Source organism: Anser cygnoides, chromosome 11 (assembly GCF_040182565.1).
Source record: "Anser cygnoides isolate HZ-2024a breed goose chromosome 11, Taihu_goose_T2T_genome, whole genome shotgun sequence".
Taxonomy (NCBI): Eukaryota; Metazoa; Chordata; class Aves; order Anseriformes; family Anatidae; genus Anser; species Anser cygnoides.
Window position 1 is genome coordinate 8,025,962 of NC_089883.1, and position 22,195 is coordinate 8,048,156.

General features: G+C 48.7%; 1 protein-coding gene across 9 annotated transcripts in view; it reads right to left on the reverse strand.

The window, feature by feature from the left end:
• Positions 1 to 22,195, reverse strand: part of NTRK3 (neurotrophic receptor tyrosine kinase 3) — a 197,421-nt gene that overhangs the window by 115,300 nt on the left and 59,926 nt on the right. For all 9 annotated transcript variants that reach the window (XM_013181903.3, XM_013181905.3, XM_048071959.2 and 6 more), the window contains exons 9-11: positions 21,176 to 21,199; positions 20,396 to 20,466; positions 18,540 to 18,642 (exon numbers count right to left, since the gene is read on the reverse strand). In XM_013181903.3, the coding sequence (XP_013037357.1) occupies positions 18,540 to 18,642; positions 20,396 to 20,466; positions 21,176 to 21,199 (198 nt within the window). The remainder of the gene's footprint in view (positions 1 to 18,539; positions 18,643 to 20,395; positions 20,467 to 21,175; positions 21,200 to 22,195) is intronic.

Consider the following 22,195-nt stretch of genomic DNA (forward strand, 5'->3'; position numbering starts at 1 on the left):
CAACTTGCAGCAATTAAGGACAGGCTCCCTCAAAAGTGGCCCGAAGCCTAGCTAAGCTCCTAGGGCAGTAACATCCAAACACATGTGCCAAGACCACGGTGAACAATGGGACAAGATGCAGAGATGTGACCACCTCAGGGCTACTCGGTCACCCTACAGGAGTAACAGGAGAACAGGGCATCAATCCCCTGTCCTAGGAGGCTGAGCAAAGGAGATCATGGATCCCAACATGCTCTCCCCACCCTTGTAGGAATTGGAGGTTGCTTGGCAATAAAACACCCATAGTAGAGATTAAAAGGCAAATAAAGGGCATTTGCTGTCTAATGAAAGATGTAATTAACCTACAAAAGTCACGCATACAGGACCACTGGCACCCAAGAGGCAGTTTCTGCAGGACTCCAGCGTAAGAACAAATCGGCTCAGGTCCCCTAAACCCCCCCAGGCTGCATCTGCTGGGGTGTGGGACTTCCCTACCAGAAACCTGCCCCACAGCCCTGGCGCTGCAGGCTCCTATGGGGAAGGGTCACAGCTGGTCCCGGTGTGCTACCAGCAGGGCTTCATCCCTCCCTCACCCCACCCTGAAATCATCACGCGATTACAGAAACAGCCAAAAGAGATCATTAATCCATTCCTGTAACTCAGGAGCTGGGCTACTGGACCACAAGAAACTCCAGGCTATTTTGCAGACTCGCGCGTGTCCGTGCCAAAGCAGCAGAGCACAGCCCGGATTTGTCACACACCCTCTAGAAGGCAGCCCGCGGGGCCAGAAGGGAATATTTTCTTAGAGGTGGTGACATCAGAGAAAAACAAACGCTGGCCCAAGCGGCTTCATGGCCAGAGATCACCGGCTGCAGCCTGCCCGAGCCAGCGTGCCCTGGCAATCTGTCGGGGCTGCGCTTCGTGCCACGTATATGGGAACGGCATATCCTCTGTGTGCAGTTCAGCCTCCTTTATCAGCCAAAGCAACGCGTTTCCAGCAGGGACAACGCAAAACGGCAGATCTAAAGCTGATTTGAGCATTGTGACCGTAGCACTGCACGCGGGGAGCGCGGCAGGGCTCGGGGCAGGGCTGCACAAGGCTATCGCAGCCCAGCCTGCAGGCTGGGAATGGCACTCGGGGCAAAACCTCCGCGAGCCGCTTGTGCTGTCAGTCAGCACGGAAATAAATCAGTGCCCCTGCCTCTATCCACACACCTTCTTTCTTCTTTTCTGCCACTTGGCACTTCAAACTCAGCCAAATTCATTAGCTTAAGTCATGTTTATGTATAAAGCAGACTAAATAGCCACAAAACAAAAGGAAAATTTTGCTCTTGGGCATAAAATACTCTCTAACCATGGCAGCTGAGTTCACAAGGAAAATAAATTCAGTGGGTCTGAGCTGGTGTATACTACAGCCTCACACCCAGCCACAAAACACTCCCCTAGAACAACGGCCAAGACTTGCTGTTGCTCTTTTGTTGTTTCCCAGGGGTGAGCATCAGTTTACTGCGTGTAGGAAAGATGGGGAAAGCTTTCATTCTTGCTCGGGGATTCATTTGGCTGCATTTCTTGTCCCATCATAAGTTATGTTTTTACTTACACTTTATTAAAGCATCCAGCGGCCTTTGGGAATGGATGCCCAGGAATAAAAGGGGGGAAAAAAAATGAAAATCCCCACCAGGATCAGGATTGCGGCCTTCTTCATGGAGACTTTGTACAGACTCAAGCCAAGGCTCAGCCTGATGGCACCGTTTACTCCGAGCCCATGACCTGCACCGATTGCCATCCCCGCGGCTCTCCCAGTCCCCCCACTCCTGGCTGGTGGCTCCCTGCTGTCCCCACGCCTCTGGGACCTGCCCATGGCACTGGGCAGCACACGTCCTCACGTCTGGCTCATCCTGCCACACCACCAGCATATCTTGGCTCCTTGCATACATCAAAAGCTGTTTCATGAGCTTAGATGGTTGCTTTAATGACGCTGTGAAAAAAAATAATAAAATAATCTAATGCTGCTGAACGCCGCTCCCTCCTCCTGCCTCCTTTGCAAATTACCGGGATATTGTCGCTAATTATCAGGCTCAACAAGTGAAATCATGCCATTTGCTACAGACACACCGGAGAGGTGGCAGGGGAAGGAGGTCTGGGAGCAAGGAGAAGAGGGGAGCGGGGCAGCCCCGCAGGCGGGGAGCTGCGGCACAGCCCCTGGGTGCTGGTCCCGGCGTGTTTGTGTTTCGCCGTGTTTGCTTCTTTTTTTTCCCCTGATGTTTACTTCAAGCATCACACTCTGAGGGCTTATAAAGAGGATTAAGTGGTGAGGAGGTCTCACAGAGTTAGGAGGAATTAATCAAGCGGTAATCAGAAAGGAAATTAATCTGAAGAGTTAATTAATCAGCTGCAGCAGGGAGACTGCAGCCACTCGTCCCTATCGTGCCTTACAGGTTGCTACTGCACGCACCGGCACAACAGCAGGGAGGGGAGAACACAGCCAGGCATGGGGATAACCCAGAGAGCCCCTTACCGAGGAGAAAGGAGCAGCACAGTGAGGCTGTGAGTTTCCAGCCTCTTTTTTCAGCCTCCCACCAGGCAGGGACCTCGAGGAGGACGTCTCCATGCAGGCACCGTGGGGAGAGCACTGGTCACCTGCCTGCCACAGCACAGCTCAAAGGTCTCCAAGCTCCCAGGTGTCCATTACAGGGACTCCTCGGTGCTCCTCCTACCTCTTGCCTTTAAAAGGGGATCTAGATACGCAGGTTTTTAATTGCTTAATTGATTCTCTGCACCCCAAATTTTCCTTTCCTGCATCCTTAATATTCTTTTTTGCTTCTCCGTTTTTCGACTCCTAAATATGCACCGCTGGGAATCAACTCCCGTTCACTCTTGTCTATCTGGATTTTCTACGTTTAGCTTTTCTTTTTCTTAATCTCTTCCTAAAATACAGTCCCCGTAGAACCTTAATCATTTCAGTTGCTCTTCTCCGAATTCCTCCAACAAGGCAGCAGGCAGAATGTTTTGCAAATTTGCTCTTGCCCCTTCTGGACTTCGTTTTGACTAATGCATATTTCCCTTGGGATGAGACATGCCCCACACAGGCTGCTCGATCAGGGATGCTCAGAGCTCATTACAGCCTGAAGCATTTGGGGGAAAAACACTCTGCTGCTCACGGGGGCTGAAACTTCATTCAACACAACACATCTTTGAACTTAGGGAACCTAGGCCAGTTAGCGAAGACATCTGAAATCTCATTAACTTCACCATTATTATTATTATTAGACTCTTTTTATACTCCGAGCAGACATTTTAATTGCCTGGATTGTCGAGAGCAGCTTCTATTGTGTGTTCTTCAGACCGCGAGCAGAGCTTTGTGCCTCCCGCCTGCCTACGACCTGCCTGCAGGGAGGTGCAGCGAGCCTGGAGCTGAGCCCAGGGGCTGGGGTCATCCAGCAGCCCCACAGCAGCTCCTTCCAAGCCCTTCCTTCAGAGGCCAGCAGGAGACATCTCTCCAGACAGCCACCTTGTGATGACCGGGAGGTCCTCATGGTGGCTGCTCCCTTCTCTGAGATGAGTGCCCCAACCCCAGCTCAGGTGGGCTGCGTTATCCTGCAGAACAAATGTCCTCCCTCCACGTCAGCAGCCCAGAGCGATGAGGAAAAAGGCATGCAGACCAAGGCTTGTCCCGCAGAGCCAGAGCTCTCTCTCCTTCTGCCACACTGGGGTATCGCAGGCGAAGTGACCTGCCTGCTGCAGGTGGTACCACTGCCAGAGAACTGGGACACGATTAGCATGCGTTGCAACAGAGCTGCGGCATTAAACTCCTCAGTAGATATACATCCTTCTCCCATCCAAGCTATTTCAAAACATTAGGAAAATTACATTTCACGGGAAAGGATCTGCGGAGCTAAAGGAATAGCCGAGAGATGTGGTGACATTATGGAACAAGAGGTGACAAATGACTACAGAGAAACCACTTGGAGCTTCAGCATGGCCAGAGCTCACCTGCAGTGAGGAAGCTGAGTGGGGATCAGCCGACCACTCATAAGCAATGTCCTCCATCAGCTGAAGGCCCCATAATACACCTCAAGCAGCCTCAAAGGCAAACATATCCACTCCACAACTTATTTTGACTCCCCAGTTGCAACAGCCATGCAAGCCGCTGCATTCATTCCTGTCATTCCCTTCCCTTTCACACCGGTATTACTCCCAAGGACGGCAGGGAAGAGTGCCCTTCTCTCCTTAAGCATACATCATGCTCACACAGAAAGCTCCCCCACCACCCAAGGCTGTCCCTCTCCTACTTACAAGCTCATCTCTTTTTCCTTGTGGTATAAAAAGGCTCTTTTCACGCATACTCTAGAAGGAACAGTGACCTTAAAACAAAACAAAACCAACCAAACAAAAACAAATCAGAAAAAAAAAATACTGCTGTTGCATAAAGAAAAAGCTAAACTCTGCAGAGCCCAGAGGCAACAGCATCCTCCCCCATTCTTCTGGATATTCTGACCCAGCTTCCCCTGCTCTTTTCCCACCAACCATGCCCTGCTTGATTGTAAACTGCTGGATCCGTTCATTGTAACTCACTTCTGTAACTGTCTGTTACAAAAAAATGGATGTGAATAATTTATGGCCTGCCCAGCACTGCTGCACACACACCAACAGGTATCCAAAATGCTGGTTCTGATCTGGAAAGCTCTCAATTCAGGGCCTCAGACACCTCGGCAATCGATGCACCTTGGCATGGCACCCCAAGAGCTGAGATAAAAGGGGCGCCGCTGCTCCTCTCCACACTAATAAGGCCACAAAGCGGGCACATTAGCAGGCAGCAGCGCCCTGCTTTGAAATCTGCCTTCCCCTCCCGTCTCCAACAGAGACTAAGGAGCGAAGATGCAGTCCCTGGGAGGCTTGCCACTGCGTTCTGACTTTTCAGGGTGCGACGCTTTTTATTTAGGCTTTTCAGGTGGCAGTTCAAAGGAGAAGACGTCAACCCCTTGTACTGCACCCCAGCCTTCTGCAGGAGGATCCCATGGCATCACCTGCCGGGCTGCCACACGGGGCTGGAGATGGATTGATAAAACACCGGGATAAAGAAATTTAAATTGGAAGAATAAACACCGTGCACATAGGCAGGGATATGCGGGCTTGAATATACATACCCACAGATAAATGCACACCTCTCAGATGATGCTATCAAATGCATTACTCCCCAAATCCCTGCAGAGCAGCAGACCATCTCCAAAGTCGTATTAGTGCAGAGATAATGCAATCCCATTACCCAGGCTCCCTCTCCCTCTCTTAGTTTCTATGTTGATGTTTGCTCTCTTAATTTTAAACACCAGCCATGTATCTCGTGGCCCAGCCTGGGACCGCTTTGCTCAAGTGGCAGTAAACACGTAGCTTAATTCACTCGTTCTCCAGGAGAAAAAAAAAAAAAATGCTTTTCCTGCATGAAATATGCCCGCCTGCCAGCACGATGATCGAGGCAGGGCGCCGAAAGCTGCTGGAACTAACGCGGGCTCGGGGAGCAAGCAGACCACGCGGGGCTGTAAGCGGAAAATCTGTACACGGTGCTCTTGTCAGCACTAAAATAAGCAGGTGGCCCGTAGCGGGGAGAGCTGCGAACAGCGCACCTTGCAGTGCCAGGGCGCGTTCACTAATCCCCCAGGAGGGCAACAGGGTCACAGGGAGGAAAGCTGGCGGAGAAGTCTTTAGGGAGCCGGCCCCTGGGGTCACAGCACGCACATCTCTTGGAAACCTGGCTCTGCTGCTCCGCTCCGAGCTCTGAATCACTGCCGTGCTGGACACCTTCCTCCTCTGCCCTCCCCAAACTTTTCCAACCGCTCTAAATCCGCCTGAAGTTCAGGCCATTACTCTCTGTCTCTTCACCTTCTGAAAACATCTCTAATCTCCCTTTTGCTGCCTGCGGAAGGCTGTGATAATGTATCCTCCTTCGCAGCTCATCTTTTCCAGCTGACACGATAATAAAAAGTTTAATAATAACAAGCTCCAACAAAGAGCACAGTGAAAGAGTGCAGGAAGCACTTCTCATCGGCAGATGCTGGAGAGATCTGCCAGAAACGTATACCTCTGAAGACGCTTAGCATACACTTAGACTTCTCCCAAAACCTGCATTTGTCCCTTCTGAGAGGTGAACAAATGGCACGAGGATGGTCAACACTTTCTCCCTAAGTCTGAGGAGAGCATTTCAGGATGCTTTCACGCTTAGCTTCTGCATTTGCCTAATGAGAAACCCACCGCTCCTGGATGGCTGAGGAGGGAGCCTGCACTGAACTGTCTCATTAAGCCTCTGCAAAAGCTACTTCGGCATCAAACCGCTGTGTGCGAATTAACCAAGACAGACTTGTTAGCAAAGGGTAAATGAAAACCCAGCCCCGCAACGTTAACAGTCTGCGAGGCGGCGTTTCTGTTTGCATGGCCCCTGACCCTAGCACGCTCCGGATGGCTCGCTTGCTTGTGGTCACAGCAGGGAGCCTGTCTGTCCCCAAGCTTGTCTCTGTCCTGCTCTTCACACTGACACCATACAAAGCTGCTCACTTTGAGTTACTGTGAGCAAACCCTTTTTCTCTCATTAATAAACCATTTTAAGTCCCCTCCCCTACTCCCATCATGTATACCTCAACACTTATTAGACATTAAACCCAGGATTGTCAAAGGATGTTGCAGGAATTACAGTAGGATTTGTCCATTAATTCCCTTCAATACTTTCTAAACTCTCACACTTAGAGAAACGCTGGCACGCGTGTCCTTCTCAACAGGTAACCACTAATGAAGTTATCCAGCAGCAGAGCTCAGCCCGTCGGGTAGGAGGGCCCCCAGGATGCTCTGCCGAGCTGGTGGGGCTTGAGGCTGCGAGCATGCTGACGAAAGCTGGAGCAGAGGCACGTCAGCGGGTCCTCACGCCTCCAGCAGCTCTCATACAGCATCCACCCACCCCACAGCCTGTGTTTCCTGCATCCACGGCACAAGAAATGGCACAACTGCAGCGTAATCTGCGTGCGCGGCATGCCCCAGAAATGGGGTAAGCTACCTCGAGCAGACGAGGAATGCTCGTTTTGTTATCCTCTAGGAGCCAATATTTACTAGCAACACTTCCCCCAGCCCACACCCTCCAGGAGATTACGTCTTAATATCCTGAGGGCTTTCTTTGGTACCGCGATGTGTCTGACCCCCCTCCTGTGCCTCAACAGCTGCAGCACAAGGCAAAAACAGAGGCAACAGCCTGCAGTGCTGCTGCTCACTCAAAACACGCTGAACAGCAGAGAACAATACACATTATGCTACCATATCCAAAACTTCAGTCCATCAGTACTGCAGGAAGGTGTTTGGATGCCTCTGTTGAGCCTGCCCTGAGCAGGACGAAGACAGGAGGCTAAAAACCAAGGGCTGCCACCCGGGTCCCCCTGAGAGCAGCATGAGCGCTAGGATGGCCTCTGACCGGCGAGGAGATGGGTTTGTGTGTTCTGCTTTGGTTTTGCTGTTACTTGATTGAGACAGTTGGATGTACCTCCTCAATAATTTAAGCTGACAGAGCTGTGCTTGACTCTATGTTAACCAAACCTCTTTGTCTAGGCAACATCCTAGAAGCATCCATCAGAGGCAAGCATCCAGACCTGCTACTTGAGGACAAACAAATGAAACTAAAATTCAACTGCCGGCTCTCCATCTCCCACACTACTAACAGAAATGGGAAACCATTGCTACTCCTCTTCTCTCTGATCTTCCCCATCCACACCCCCAAACAGACCCGAACACTGGCCTCCCTCCCTTCTCTACCACCCAGGACACCTCGGCCCACTTAGGGAATCATTAGCGTGAATCCCAGCCAAGATTATTTATCCTTAAAGAACCTTCCCAACAGCAAATCTCACTCCAACCTGGCTCTGCAGCTCGGCGCAGATAAATAGGCACTCAGTGCCAGCTGCTCACAGCCCCATAAACCCTCTCCCTACCTTTATTCCCCTGGGATGCCTGCACGTAACACACACGCACTCCCCACGCACAAAGCACTCAGAGCTGGGTTTCTTCTTTCCCTACCTGATTTGTTCAGGGTGACACAAAGCCTCAAAATGCATGCATTAGTCTGACAAGAAAGCGCCTGGGCTGCTGCATCGCCTCTCCCCTCGTTCTTCCACGTCCTCATTTGTTCTCATTTTCGACCACGGGCTTCACGAGGAGATGCCTTTGTGTCTTTGCACACATTATAAAGTGTTGTGATGTCTAAAATGCTCTGTAGATAGTGCTGGTGGTGCAGGGGAGCGTAAAGTTTTCAGAAGACAGGCATATTGTGGGAGAGATCTCTAATGGTAAAGCCTGATGCAGTGAAAATATATGGTTTTATGATTGGTTGAAAACCAGGATTTGTCCTCAAAACACAGTGTCAGGCAGCTCGCAGCCTCCCTGCCTGCCTCCAGAGCGGGGTCTGAAGTCTGGTATCAAAGAAGGCTGCAGCACCGCCGGTCAGTTTAGACAACAGGAGTTTGAACTGAGGAATCCTCTGCAAAAAGAGAGCTTGCACAGCCTTCTGCAGACTGCAAGCTAGCTGCTAAATAAATGCTTGTTCTGGTCTCATCCAAATACTAAAGGAAAAAATAATAAAAAAAAAAACAATGCCTGGCATGCGTTCAAAGGCCCAGTAGCACGTCAGTAAAAGACTCAATTGACAAAAATGTAATAGCACCTTTCCTCTTTTAACAAAAGTAAAGCAGAAATTCATTGCTTTTTTGGCAGGCGAACAAAAAGCCTGCCCATACAACCGGTCCCAAAACCGCAGGCTGAAACCCTGACAAAGCTTTGGCAGAAGCGCACCCGAGTGAGACTTCCTTTTCTGAAGCGTCCCTCCACCAAACGCAGGCTTCAGCCTCTCTTTTGGGATGCACTGAAGAGGAAAAGACTTTTTTTTTGGTGTGACGTTATCACACAGCGACTTCAGCAGAAGTTAAATCGATGCCTTTACCTACACATCTCAAAAGGCAGGAAGGTGCCCTCCTTTGCCCTTCTGACATCAGTTTTAATATGCCAGGGTGGAATACCCGTGCTCTGCTGATGAGGGGTTTTGGCACATGCTGACACCCCATTAACTCCAATATCACGCTAATAGACAGTAGCAGCCGAGGAGCGTTACTTGAAATCTTTAAGCAGACAGAATAAGCCAAAATCACTCCTAAATACACCAGCAGCATAATAAACTTGGTTAGGGGAAAAAAAAAAAGGCAAGAAACAACCAACACATAGTGAGGACCATATGTTTTCCTCTTTAGAATTAAATGACAATATATAAAAGGGGGGAAAAATCTAAAATCCAGCTGTCCTGAAGCAGCAGATTAGAAGGGGAATTCTGCAGACAGCCACATCCAATTTCAATTTCTATCATGACACTTCAGATGAAGAGAGACTGAGGGCAAATAGGAGACAGATGAATTAATGCTCTTTAAAAAAAAAATAGAGAGAAAATGAAATAATGGTCAAAGTAGCTAAGCAAAGTCCTAGTGCAAAAATCAACTGTATTTCCTCTCCTGGTTCCACACTATGGGGACAAACCTGCAGCAGTCTATAGCAGGATACTCAGCAAAAGCACTCAGCAGCCCAAAAGGCATAAAGCGTTATTACCAGATGTTGCTACCAATTTAATTCCGAGCAGAGAAACTCGTTGACAAGGCAGCCGTACAGTAAATCAGTAAAGAAGTTTCCCGTTTTATACGTGTATGTGTGCGCATATGCACACAACTTGCATTTGTTCTCATGGCTGCCGTGCAGAAGAAATTAAGAAGTCTAACTTTGAAATTTATAGTAAAACATCAAAGGAAATATTAAGAAAAAAAATTATTTAAGAGCCTAAATGATAGCAGGATTGAGAGGATGAAGCAGTTGGTCTATAAAAACAAATCATGCTGAACTACCTCCACAGCCTTATTTTCTCCTGATTGAATTACAAAATTAGTCAATGAAGGCTGCAATATATTTGGGCTTAGTAAAATATTTGATAGCATCTCAGGAAAAAAAAAAAAACCCTTACTTGAAAAATTAATTTAAATTGGCTTGGATATGAGCTGTGCCATACACCAGTGTTAATATTAACAGTAAATTTTACTCATGTAGCTTTCCCGGCTAGCAGCAGTCTGGGTGCCCACAAAACCTCCCCAAAGCACAGGGTGAAGGGCAGAGGGTGGGGGTGAATACAGAGTGAGGGGCCGCAAAAACGGGGCATGGGTACGGCAAGGGGTCTGCTGGGGAGCCTCGCCACCAGGGTTGGTGTCACGTCTGGTGTTATCCAATACCTTTAGTAATTCTTTGGAAATGAAACATATCCTGCAAACTAGCTAAGCGGTGTATACGTATCATTTGGAGGGTGGGGGTGGGAGCTGTATAATTCCTGAAAGCACCCACTGGTGGGGGCAGCAAACTGCAGAGCAAGGAGGATTCCTCCTCACCTGCTCTGCTGCTTGCCCACCAGCCAAGCGGCGCTGCAGGTACAGAAGTGACACGGGCAGCACGTCCCTGAGCCAGTGCACACAGCCACAAGTAAGAAAATCCAAGACCCAAACTTCAAAAACATTAAAGAAAACCAAATTTTTGTGCTGGACACCCCAGCCTGAGGGCTCCTGTGTGCATCAGCACCGTACCCACGAGCTCCGCCCGCGCAACAAGCGGTGCTCACACCGAGCCACCTCTCCTGGGTCCGGCCCCAGAGCATCCTCGGTGACCAGCACAGAGCAGCCCGAGCCCACACACAGCGGGATGCTGCATGCCACACGGCTGCCTCACAGCTCCCAGCAGCCAGACACACAGCAGCACCACCATGCCCAGGCATCCCCAAGCCACTGCAGCCTCCCCACGCAGGGAGAAGCACGAGAATCTACTGAAAATCCAAATGGAAAAAAAAAAAAGGCCAGAAAAAAAAAAAAATCGATTAAGGAGACTGAATATTGATCCTAGGCTATTGTTGCCTAAAAATCATGGGGTTTTTCTTTCCTTTTTGCACTATCAGACATTTCTCCTTCATGAAAAAATTATAGCTTCATAGGTCAGACCACGCTGATTATCACACCCCGCATCAATCAGGAAAAGACCGTGTTGTTGTTAGGAGCACTTTGAAGGAAAAAAATTTTCTGCTTATTGGCACAAGACCTGGTAATTGTGGGAAATTCCTGCTCTGCTTTCCTTTCCCCATATCGGGACTGGGGCCCCGTGGGAGCATGGCAGCCTGTGGGCCAGATCAGGAGCATCCCCGCTGGCTCCCTTCCTTTAAATAAAAGCCACTAGCAGGTGCAGAGGTGCCAAGGCGCTCCCAAGCAGAAGCACGGTTGCAAGAAGTGGTAGAAATCAGCCCAGAGGGATGGATCTCCGCAGCACATCTCAGCCCAAGGACAGCAGCAGCTTCACCTGCCTCCCAAGCTCTGGCTCCACTTAGCGTAATGATTATTAAGCCCTGTCAGCAGATATGAAACCAATGGATGCCGCTCCACAGGCAGGCGCTTAGAAAGCCGCCGAGACGCCCCTGCTTACAGGTTTTCGTTATCCATCTGGAAAATTGCAGATGTCACAAGAGCTTTTAGAGCATCAAGATGAAATCGTCTTGTCAGCAGCAAAAAGGGGCCGGTTCCCTCGCGCCGATCCCAGCAGCTGCCTCAGCGCCACAGGCTTTCGCTGGTGCTGCAGCAGGACGCCGATCCTGCTGGTGCCACCGAGCTGCCAGCCCCCAAAATCTCAGATTATGGGAGACCAGGGTGAAGGAAAACAGTATTTTTCCCCTCGTACTTATTCAAAGCCTCTTTTCTGCTAATCGCATGAGGCTGGGAGAAACTTGCAGCTTGCTGGGGACAAAGATGCAGAGGTGATGCAGGGGCCTGGCACCAGCTCCTGTTGTAGGTGGTTCAGGTCGAACGAGAAGCAAGGCAAAGAGCTTTTAATCCAAAATCCGTGTAGATCCATCCGTTCTCTCTGCCACGATTGTATGGTTTTGTCAACTTCTCTGGGTTTGGAAGCCGCTGCACTGCTTTGGCTCAGGTGGCTTTGAAGGCAGGTGTTGCAAGCCCACCTTGCCAAAAGCTGCTCCTCTCAACGGGACTCTGGTCAAAAGTGGCTTTTTTCCTTTTCCACAGGAAAACCTCTCGCTGGTCACAAGGTGAGGTCTTTCGGCAGGATCAGGAGGCACCCAGCAAAGCCACAAATCCACCCCAGCGCCAGCACGTGTAGGGTGCTGGGTTGCAGAGTAACAGGCCAGATGAACCAGGGCCTTCAAGCACGGCTGGTGACTCCTGCATGCGCTGGACAAAGCAAAGAATATGAAGAAAAACTTTTCTGTAGCTAGTGGGAGCCAACAGATAGGGGCAGCAACGGAGCCATGAGACACAGAAGATGACCATGATGAATACCAGATGACCACCACGATGAACACCAGCTCCAGGCTCTTCTCACGCCTCAGGTCTGGGATCAGAGGGGAAATCCTGCAACTGCTGCCGTCCTGAGCACAGAGCAGAGCACTCTGAAGGCTGATGATCCACCACGGGGCTCCAGGGCCAGCAGCATCTGGGCACGGAGCAAGGAAAGGTGCCCACAAAAGGTCAGGGAAAAGAGCTTGTGGGAACTTAAGAAGGAGGCTCAGGGCTTCCTGGGTCACAGAAAACTGCTGAGCTGATATTTTTTTTTTAAACTGCTTTTAGTAGCTGCCTGAAATAGGTATTTTGGTTTTGTAAAAGTAACTCAAATAGATGCTAGCTGATGGCTGGTCAGCACGCTTTACAATTCCTTTACAAATAGGTTATTAATGCTTCTGGGAGTGGGAATAAGTCTTACTTCTAGATCTAAATAATTACTGACCTTCTAATTTCTGCTGCAGGTTTTTTGGTGCACCTCCCCAGCCTCCAACAAGGGTGGTTTCCTGCTCCTGCAGGCAGCACCAGCCCATCTTCCAAAGCCTCCACCAGAATAACAAAACCTGGGAAACAGGCTGTGAGCACTGACTGCGGGCAGGAGAGCCTTGGTGGAGATGAGACGCAGGAGCAGGAGCCTTGTCACAGCCCCCTGGGGAGGTGGCATCTCTCCAAGGTTTGTCGAGGAGCCTGGGGCCACGACGCCACAGCCTCACTGGTTATGGGCAGCAAGCTGAGCAGAGACCAAGGCACCCACCGGCTGGGAGAGCTTCACGCTTTATCACCTTGAAGCCACCAAATAAATAAATAAATAGCACGGCTTGCACTTCAGCAGAGAATAAACAGGCATTTATAGAAAGGAGCCCCAGTGAAACCACATGCCCTTTCAATCCACTTCCCAGGCAAATAAAACCAAGCAATATTGAGTGCAAGAAGTACATCAAGGGGCTTTTAAAACAAATAGGAGAGATACCAACAAGGAAAGGCCCCGATCTCAGACGAGGCCATGCGGTTGCTCTGCTTGCACACTTCAGAGGGGTGGCGAGGAGCTCTGGTTGCACAACCAGGGTCACAGAAAGCAACAGCAGTCGGTTCCAATTTCCAGTTCATCTGCACAGCTCACCATGGATCCTTGAGCTACCATGGTTAGACGTGACTTTTAATGTATGGCTGCTTCTCTCCCAGTTCTGTGCTGGCACTACTTTGTTCTTCCTTCCTCCTCCTGCTACATGACAGGAGGATGCTCTCCCAGGAGGTTGAAACAAAAGGGCCCCGATCACAGACTTCCAAGCACCTAACCCTTAAAGTTGAGCCTCTTTGAGCTGCACAGCATTTTTTTCATTTCTATACACCTGCAAACCAATAATCAGGGAAAAACAACTAGTGCGTGATTATTGCCGGACTCGGCCAAGGCAATGCAGGTCAGCATTAAGCCTCATCTGAAAGGTAGGTCATGTCTCTTGTATATATTTTTTCCTCCCTCTTCAAAGCTGCAGCGATAATTGCATGCCGAAGGAGGAAAGCAAAAAAATAGAAACAAAAAAAAAAAAATCAACAAAAGCAAAAAGCCAAGCATCCGATATATCTTTGCAGGAGCAGGTCCTCTTGAATCAGAACCCTGGAATTGTTCTGCAATCGACTCAGCGGACAGTTACCATCTGTTTATGGAAAAAAATGTTAATAACCCCCAATCATAATCAAATAGGCAACCACTTTACTTTAAGTACCTATTAACTAATGCTAAATTACAATGGAACAGCTCTGCAAGTACTTCTGACATCCACATGCACATCAGCAGTGCCAGCACTTTGATCAGGGCTATTAGAACAGATACCGAGCGAACTGATAGCGATGCGATTCCTGAAACATCACACCAAGTGTGGGCAGTGTTTATTTACTGGTCTTTCTTTTCTCCCCCTACTTCCTTGGTTTTTTTAGAAAGAAAATACATATTTGTTTTTGCACAGATGTACACACCGCACAACCACATCAGACCCCATGAAAGCCACTTCCCATGTGATTTGTTTTTCTGTCCCAGGATATGTATCTATATGGATTCTCTGGTGCCCAGGAAGGCTCGAGGTATTTCCATCAGTGGGGCATCACCCAAGTGGTCATTCTTTATTCAGCTCCCTATTTCCACGGTGTCTGTAAAAATTAGATCTCTAAGTCCTTCCCCCCTCTTCTCTGAGTGGAAGGGGCCAGCAGACCCAAAAACTGCTGCAGACAGAGAAGAAAAAGCAGAAGAGCTGCACGCACACTTGCACGCGCAGACACAGTGTGAACACACCTTATTTCTTCAGGAAATCAGATTAAAAAGCAATAGATTCTTTGCTAGCTACAACAACTCTGAGCCATTTGCTAGCACCGCCTCCACCAAGGAGGAAACCTCATTTAGGAAATATAAGTAGTTTTTAATCACAGAGCCTGGAAAACAGTTCATCTCAGCAAAACAAGTACTCTTGTCTCTGGATTTTTTTCTAGCTTCTTTCTCTCCATCTCTCTGCAAACACTTTTTTTTTTTTTTAAAAAAAAAAAAAAGGGTTTTCAGCACCAGGAATACATCACACAAATATGCATGAGCACACTCTCTTTATCCCTAGATACTTGCAAATGTAACAGGAAATAGGCAAAAGCAGCGTATATTTTAGTCCATCAACCTAAGCATTTATATGGCCTCCATCACTGTGCCATCCGAACATTTTGTTAGTCCCAGGACTTCTCGGTGCTGTTGTTATTGTTTTATGAAATTTCATTTTTGTTAGTCCCAGGACTTGTGTGTGGCTTTTTTTATTGTATTATGAAATTTCATTTCCTGTCATCTGCTGGGATTCTATTTCAATGGGAAGACTTGGGTTTATGAGGCTCCCGCTTACAAGGCTGACCCCAAAAGGTGAGGCGTAAAACCTTCCAGTGGGAGCTTCGGACACGGAGATGGAGAAACAACGAGCGAGTGCAGGATGCTGCTGGGCTCCTTCCCCCCAACTCTTTCACAAGAGGAGCTCTGTGTGCCCCTCTCCTGCCACCTCCACCATCCCACCTCCGGTGGTCCCACAGCCCCCTTGCCTACAGGAGCCGCTTCACCCATCCCTACCCCTGGGATGTAGGTAGGGGGCTCCAAGGATGTGCTACCCACCAGAAGGGGATGAGCGTGGGCACACCATCCTCTCCCTGTCCTCCTCCAGCACACGTGCCCTGGAATGGTGATCTCCTTTTTCTACCTGGCAGACCAGCCCAGGGATGCTCGCCAACCTAATAGGGTCTCCAGCCCCATCAGCCCAAGCACACCTCTCTCACCAGGCAATAAACCATCTGCTGAACATTCGGCGATGCAGAAGGAAAAAGATGTGCTCAGAGAGGCTCGTGAGGTACTTTGGGTAACGTGTCCAACACGAGCACAAGATGTTCTGCGTCCCTGACAAAAACAACAGGGAAAAACCTGCTCCTGCAGGCCTGCCAAGCTGGGATTTCAACAACAAGTGGCAACGTATCAGCTGGCTGGGAACAGCTCCTGATTCAGGGAGTGATGCACTTTCCCACAGAGACTCGGGGTTTGGTGTTTTCTGTTTTTTTTTTTCTCTTAATCAACGATAACATGTTGGATGCCACACATGATGGCTCCTGCCCAGGAATTAATGGGTAATGAGTGACCCAGAGGAAAATGCCAACTAAGAGAGATTTAGAGGCGTTTGCTGACTGCAATGTGTCCAGTACGAGGTGTCACAATAAGGTAGAACCTGTACACAAGACCATGGGACGAGAGCTCAGGACCACTCGGTAAAGTCATCTGATGGTTTGACAGGATCACAGAAAGGTCTTGGGTGGGAAGAGACCTTAAAGACCATCCAGTTCCAAACCCTTGCCATGGAAAGGAAAAAGCAAGGTTCTGGGCTCATGGACCGGTTGATCAGCGAGGAAAGAAAGTTTAAAATTACATTTTTTAGAAATTACATTTAGGAAAAAGCAGAGGGGACCGTGACATTTGTTGAGGGGGCGAGAACTCAATCGGCTGCCAGGGCAGGCCACAGCCAGGGTACTGCCAAGCATCTCAGCCACCACAAGGCAATGGAAGAGTGTTGTATTTTCATCCATGTTGTGGATGAAATGCTGAGGTTTACTCACGAGTTTGTTGCAAGGGAGGAAGATGCAGGCTAGAGATGTAAAGCCTTGTTGCATAGCAGTTGACATTGGCCCCATAGCAAAAGAAAAAGGCTGAAACGACACTAGAAAAAAAGCAGGAGGATCAGAGGAGGTAAAGCCATCTGTGAGGAAGACTGCTCACAGGCCAGGAGGATCTGCAGCCTCCAACAGGGAGCAGAGCTTAGGTGGTATGATTAGGCTGCATTTGCTTAGAGAGACAGAGATAACAAATTAAACGTATCTTTAAAACCACAGAGATATCTCTGTAATGAGTCGCAGGTGCCATAGGCACTGGCAACGTCATCAATAAAACTTTTAGGAACTCTGCAGAGCTGTGGTTTCATATCAGAGATGAGGAAATGCAGCATAATGAAGAGGAAAAGAGGCTTTTCTGGTTACATGTGGGTTTTTTTCCTCACAAGGACTGCAACACACGGGTCCATCGCAGCACACCTCTGGTTTCTGGGAATGCAGCATACCCACTAACATGCATAGCCAAGCACCTCTGAACAAGTACCACATCTGTTCACTGAGACCGGTTATTCGCATCGTGTTCACTCCTCTCTGATTCTTCCATTCGGGTCAGAAGTTACTTTTCCTTTTTATATTTGTATCTCTAAGCCCCATCAGTGGCAAATGCCCAAACGCTTTAGAAGTGTTCTGACGAATCCCACCAGAAGGCACATAACATCATCTCAGTTCTACAGATGGGGAATTAGAGCAGAGGCAGAGGTTAAGACAGCTAATTGACTACGGACACTGAGTCAGTCAGCAGAAGAGCTGGGAATTGATCCCAGGAACCATGCCTTCCATTCCTTTACTCCACCCACCAGTCAGTACACCCTACCAGATGGTTCCTATCATTGGACATATGGACTAAATATTGCTAAGTTGGTGTAGAAGATTTGCTATTTAATTAAAGTCCTGTCTTCCATCTCCATAGGATGCATAGGGGAAACTCCAGCCAGAATCCCATCTGGACCCACTCAGGATACAACTCCTTAAAGCAAACAAAGCTCTAGGCAGGCGCAAGAAACATTTCCAAACCTGTCAACCTGCCCTACAACGCAGACACCAGCAAGGCCAGGCAGCAGGCTGCGACTCGGGAGCCTTGGCAGCAGCTCGTGTTTGCCAGAGCCTGGCTTCAAAACAGCCCCTGCGTGAGCCACCGGCTGGGCTGGGAGGGCTCTGTCATGTGAAGGCTCGTCCTCCTGCCTCCAGCGGGCACCACCAACGCTCCCACCTGGAGGCAGCGGGACAGTCACAGAAATCAGATGGTAGCCAGTCATCGGCTTCCTTCTGCCACTAGCTACAGCACAGCACAGCAAAACGACGTGGATGCTGGAGGAGCGAGAGGCCAACTCCGCACAGAAAGCAGCAGAGGCCAAAGTCACTTGAAAAAACTCCTAAGCGGTTATTTTTGAGCAGAGAAGGAAAGTTTCCAACAGAAAGACAACAGAAAGACCTTCTACATCACTGAAAGGCAGGCCAGCGTTTGTTTTCCTGACACGGACCTTACAAATTTATGGCAGCACCTTGGTCCCCACTCACAATCAGGCAGAGAATTGATGCACCTGTTTTTTCCAGAAGAGACCGAAATAATTTCACATCCTCCTGTTCCCCCTCCACACCCTGCCCTCTGCGCCCAGTGCAACCGGAGGGAAAACCCTTACATCAGGGCCACAGAAAGAGATTTCATCCAAGCACATCCTCCTGTGAGAGCAACTCCATTAGCAAGTGGCTGCAGGGAGCAGCCAACGTTCTTCTGGACAGCCCATGGGTTCTTTTACAAAGAAAACATGCTGCCCAACATCGATACACGTGCATACAGGTGAGAACCACCAGCCCACACGTCTCCACCGCTCTCTTCACAACAGAAGAAGAGGGCTGGACAACATCCTCTGGGCAATATCCTCTTCAGAAGGCTTTGCACCAATATCGACAACATAGGAATAAAGCCACAACACCTTTCCATGGGCGCTATAAGGACCTGGCAATCCTGGAAGGTGCCTCCTGCTAGAGGAAAGAGACTGCACGTACCTTTCATCCCGAACTTGGACCGCCGGCCATACTTGTTGATCATAATAAAGAGGACCACCAAGAGGACACAAGCAAAAGCTGCCAGCCCAACCGCTATGGAAACCTGGAAGGAAAAACCTGGAGTCAAGGCAGTGGAACTGGGGAGAGTAGACTGGAAATAGAGGCACCTCCCTGCCTTTCTGTAGGCTCACACCACCTGCTGCAGCCCCATGGGCATCAGCTGTGGAGGAAAATACAGCAAAAACAGAGCGCCCTGATACAGACTGGAAGCGTCATGGGCTGCTTGGGATCCCTTTGTCAGCAGTGCTGGGCTGGCACCAGTTCTCCCAAGCCTCTCACCCCAGGTACCTGCAGGAAGGAGGACCTCTGCTCCAATGCCTGGCCTCTCCCCCCCTCACCACACATCAAGAGCTGTCATTTGCAGTGTCACTATCGTGCCTTGATGTCACAGTGCTAAAGCTATACTAACCTCAGCTTGGAATATGCAGGAGCAGCAGAATATGCTTTAGAAAGGGCAATTCTCTCCATCCAACCATCGCTCAGGTCAAAAAACAGGGGGGGGGGGGGGGGGGGGGGGGGGGAACATAACCACAAAACAGAAGTAAACAAGTAGAACTTTTTCCCCTCCCAAAAAAAAAAACACATTTTTTTCCCTAAAGCCTCCAATGGTTCCCTATTTATTCTAATTTTTAGTGGTAAATATTTATGCTATAGCAGTGTCCAAAGTCCTTCACTAGAACTGTGGTTCCAGTGTGTCAGTGAACAAGCAGAGAAAAGAAAACCTCCCTGCCCTACAGGGTTTACCAACTCAGGCTTATTTTAATATTTATGAATATTTATTGCTTCAAGTCTTTGCTCGAGATGCTTTCATTACATTGATGTAAACAACAATTTCTTTGGCATTTGTCCAATTGTTCTCCTGTACTGCGTCTTGTGTTGCATTTAAACTTCACTTCATTTCACAAAACTGTCTACTCTAATAGAAAATATATCATTTAACCAAAAAAGTTATTTTATTGTGCAACATTTTTCCCTGCCCTTGATACATCAGCTATGATATTTTTAAATTTTTCATTTTACCACACATTATTTTCATCCCCCAGATTGTTTTCTCTGCTTTATATTTAATAATCAGCGCACATTATTACCCTGATCCCACTGTTCAAAGCTTCCACTTCAGCTATAGGAGAGTTTCAGTTGGATGAGGACCGAAACCAAGCGGAATTGTGTTTTGCTCATTCTGTTAACACTTGGTGGATTTCAATATCTTAAAACTTTCATATAGCTAGAGCAATTATATAATGCGTTATTTTTTTTCCAAAACTTGTACACTTCTTTTTTCTCTACCTGGATTCTGTAAAAGAAAGACAATGGTGAGATCTGATAAGCCATGGGTTTTCTTTCCTTTTTATTTTTGGCATACCCTACAGAGCAGGAGAGAGGGCAAACTGGCATTGACAAATTTAAACCCGGCTAAATCTGAGTCCCTCACAGGGCTAGACTTAACAGTTTGATAATAGTATGAAACACACGGCCGGCTGTTTGTTTGTTCTCTGGGTGCTACTTTCTCAGAGCAAGAATTTCTGACCTGCCAGCAGCAGCTTCACAGGATGCCTGATTTTCAAAGAGCTGCCTGGTTCCATACTGCAGACCCAAGAGGCTCACATGGTTCACATCAGAACTTTGCTTGCCCGACACAAGCCATAAAATCCTTCTGATTGTTGGCTGTCTTGAATCACAAAAGAAGAGATCTTGCCTTGCAAACACCTCAGAACAGCAGAGGTCTGTAAATACTGAGCTGTCGTTAAGGAGAAATACGTGCAGAACAGTTCTGGTGAGAAGAGGACAGGACTCACCCCAAAAGTGTCCTCCTCTGGTTTGTGGGTCACAGTGATGGGTGGGGTGGGACTCACTTCGTAATCACCAACTGAAACCAAGACACCAAAGAGAGGATTCAGTGCGACTCCCACAGACCTCCCAAGGCACCTGCATGCCCCCAAAGGTGGTGCCTGACCTACAGAGGGCCAGTTCGCTCCTGACTGAGGCTGTGGCATTTTATTTTACCAAGATCTACCATCAGAGTGACCTCCCTATGCAATTTGGTAGAGAAGACCAGGACAATGCTGATGACACTCCAACCTAACAACCTACAACCAAGAAACTTTTGGGTTCCTGGTCTGCTAAGGTGGGTGGCCTCCCACTGAGCTATCTCCTAGAAATGTACTGGGTTAAGTAGGCTAAAATATGTCAACTCCAGCAGAATTTGGTCCAAAGAAACAGTTACTTGTATGGGTTTGGGAGGGGGAGAAAAAAAGGAAAAAATCTGGGGAGAAAACACTATGAAAATTCAGTCCCCCTTCTCATCCCTCTCCATATTACAGAGCATGCTGTACATGGGCTATGGTACACAAGGTCCTTCTACAGGACCTCACTCAAGGGATTTGAGCATCTCCAGGGCTTTAGAGACACCCCAAATGATCAAAACCTCCCCAGTAATCTTGCTCATGTGTGGGGAAGCCAGGGCTTTGTGTGACCTCAGCCTCAGCTTGCTTTTGACTCGCTGATTTTTCACAGAACAACAAGGGGAAAGAAAATTAAAAACTCCCACAATATTCAAAGTGCAGGGAGACACTTACTTGAGACAAAGTTGTCCGTGCTCTCTGTGGAAAGGACAAAGAGAGAAGCAACACAATTAGCAGCACAGCAAAGGGAGAGCAGCCTCATTCCCAGCCCCCTCAGACACACTCTACCCCCAAGAGCCCAGGAAACCAAAAACATTTCATTTTTTGTCCTCTTGGGCAACTGTAACTGGAAATTGCAGCAGACATGTCAGCAGGACATGCCAGGGGCCAGGACTGAGTACACGGGGGCCTTGGTCTGAGATGGGAGCAGAAGGAAGCTACAGCAATGCCAAAACGGAGAACGATCAGCAGCACATTGCATGGGACTTCTGCTAAATGGCTCAGCTTCCAGCAAGCGACCAAAGCTCAGCAGACACCTGTGCTCAGCTGGATGGAGGTGAGGTAGAGGCAGATTTTGTCAGTCTTCACATAGGGACAAAGTCCTACAGGAACAAGGACCAGCTCCCAGGGAGAACAGCCCAGCTCAGGGCAGGGGTTTACAGGAGACCTTTTCTGGGCTCCCTCAAAAGCCTACTGAATCACTGGTGGAAGCTAATAATGTCTGTACTGGATATGTGTGGAGGCAGTGTCTGTCCTAGAGCTGCCTATTCCCCAAGACAGACACGCCAGCCCCTTGTGTCAGCCACTTGACTGCTCCAGACTATTCAGTAAAGCCCCTTCAGCTCCGAAGACGGCCGAGGGCTCTGATGATGAGGTCTAAAGCTCTCAGTGACACTCAGTTTACATAACATGAGAACAACGTCAGCTCTCAATTCACTTGCCCATGTAAGAAATTGAGCCTGATATTAACTGGAGTTTACACAGCTTTGCTGGCAGAGGGCTCCTGGAAGGATGAGAAAATGCTCAGGCTGAAATACGGGTGAGGTTTGGAAGGGAAGCAGAAAGCAATCCCTAGGTGACAGACATGGCTTTCCAAAATAGGGGGAAAAGAACTGAAAAAAAATATTTTTGTGTCAAGTCAAGCAGAAACAACTTGTCTTGGCTTTTCCTAGCAAGAGAACTAATTAATTAGGA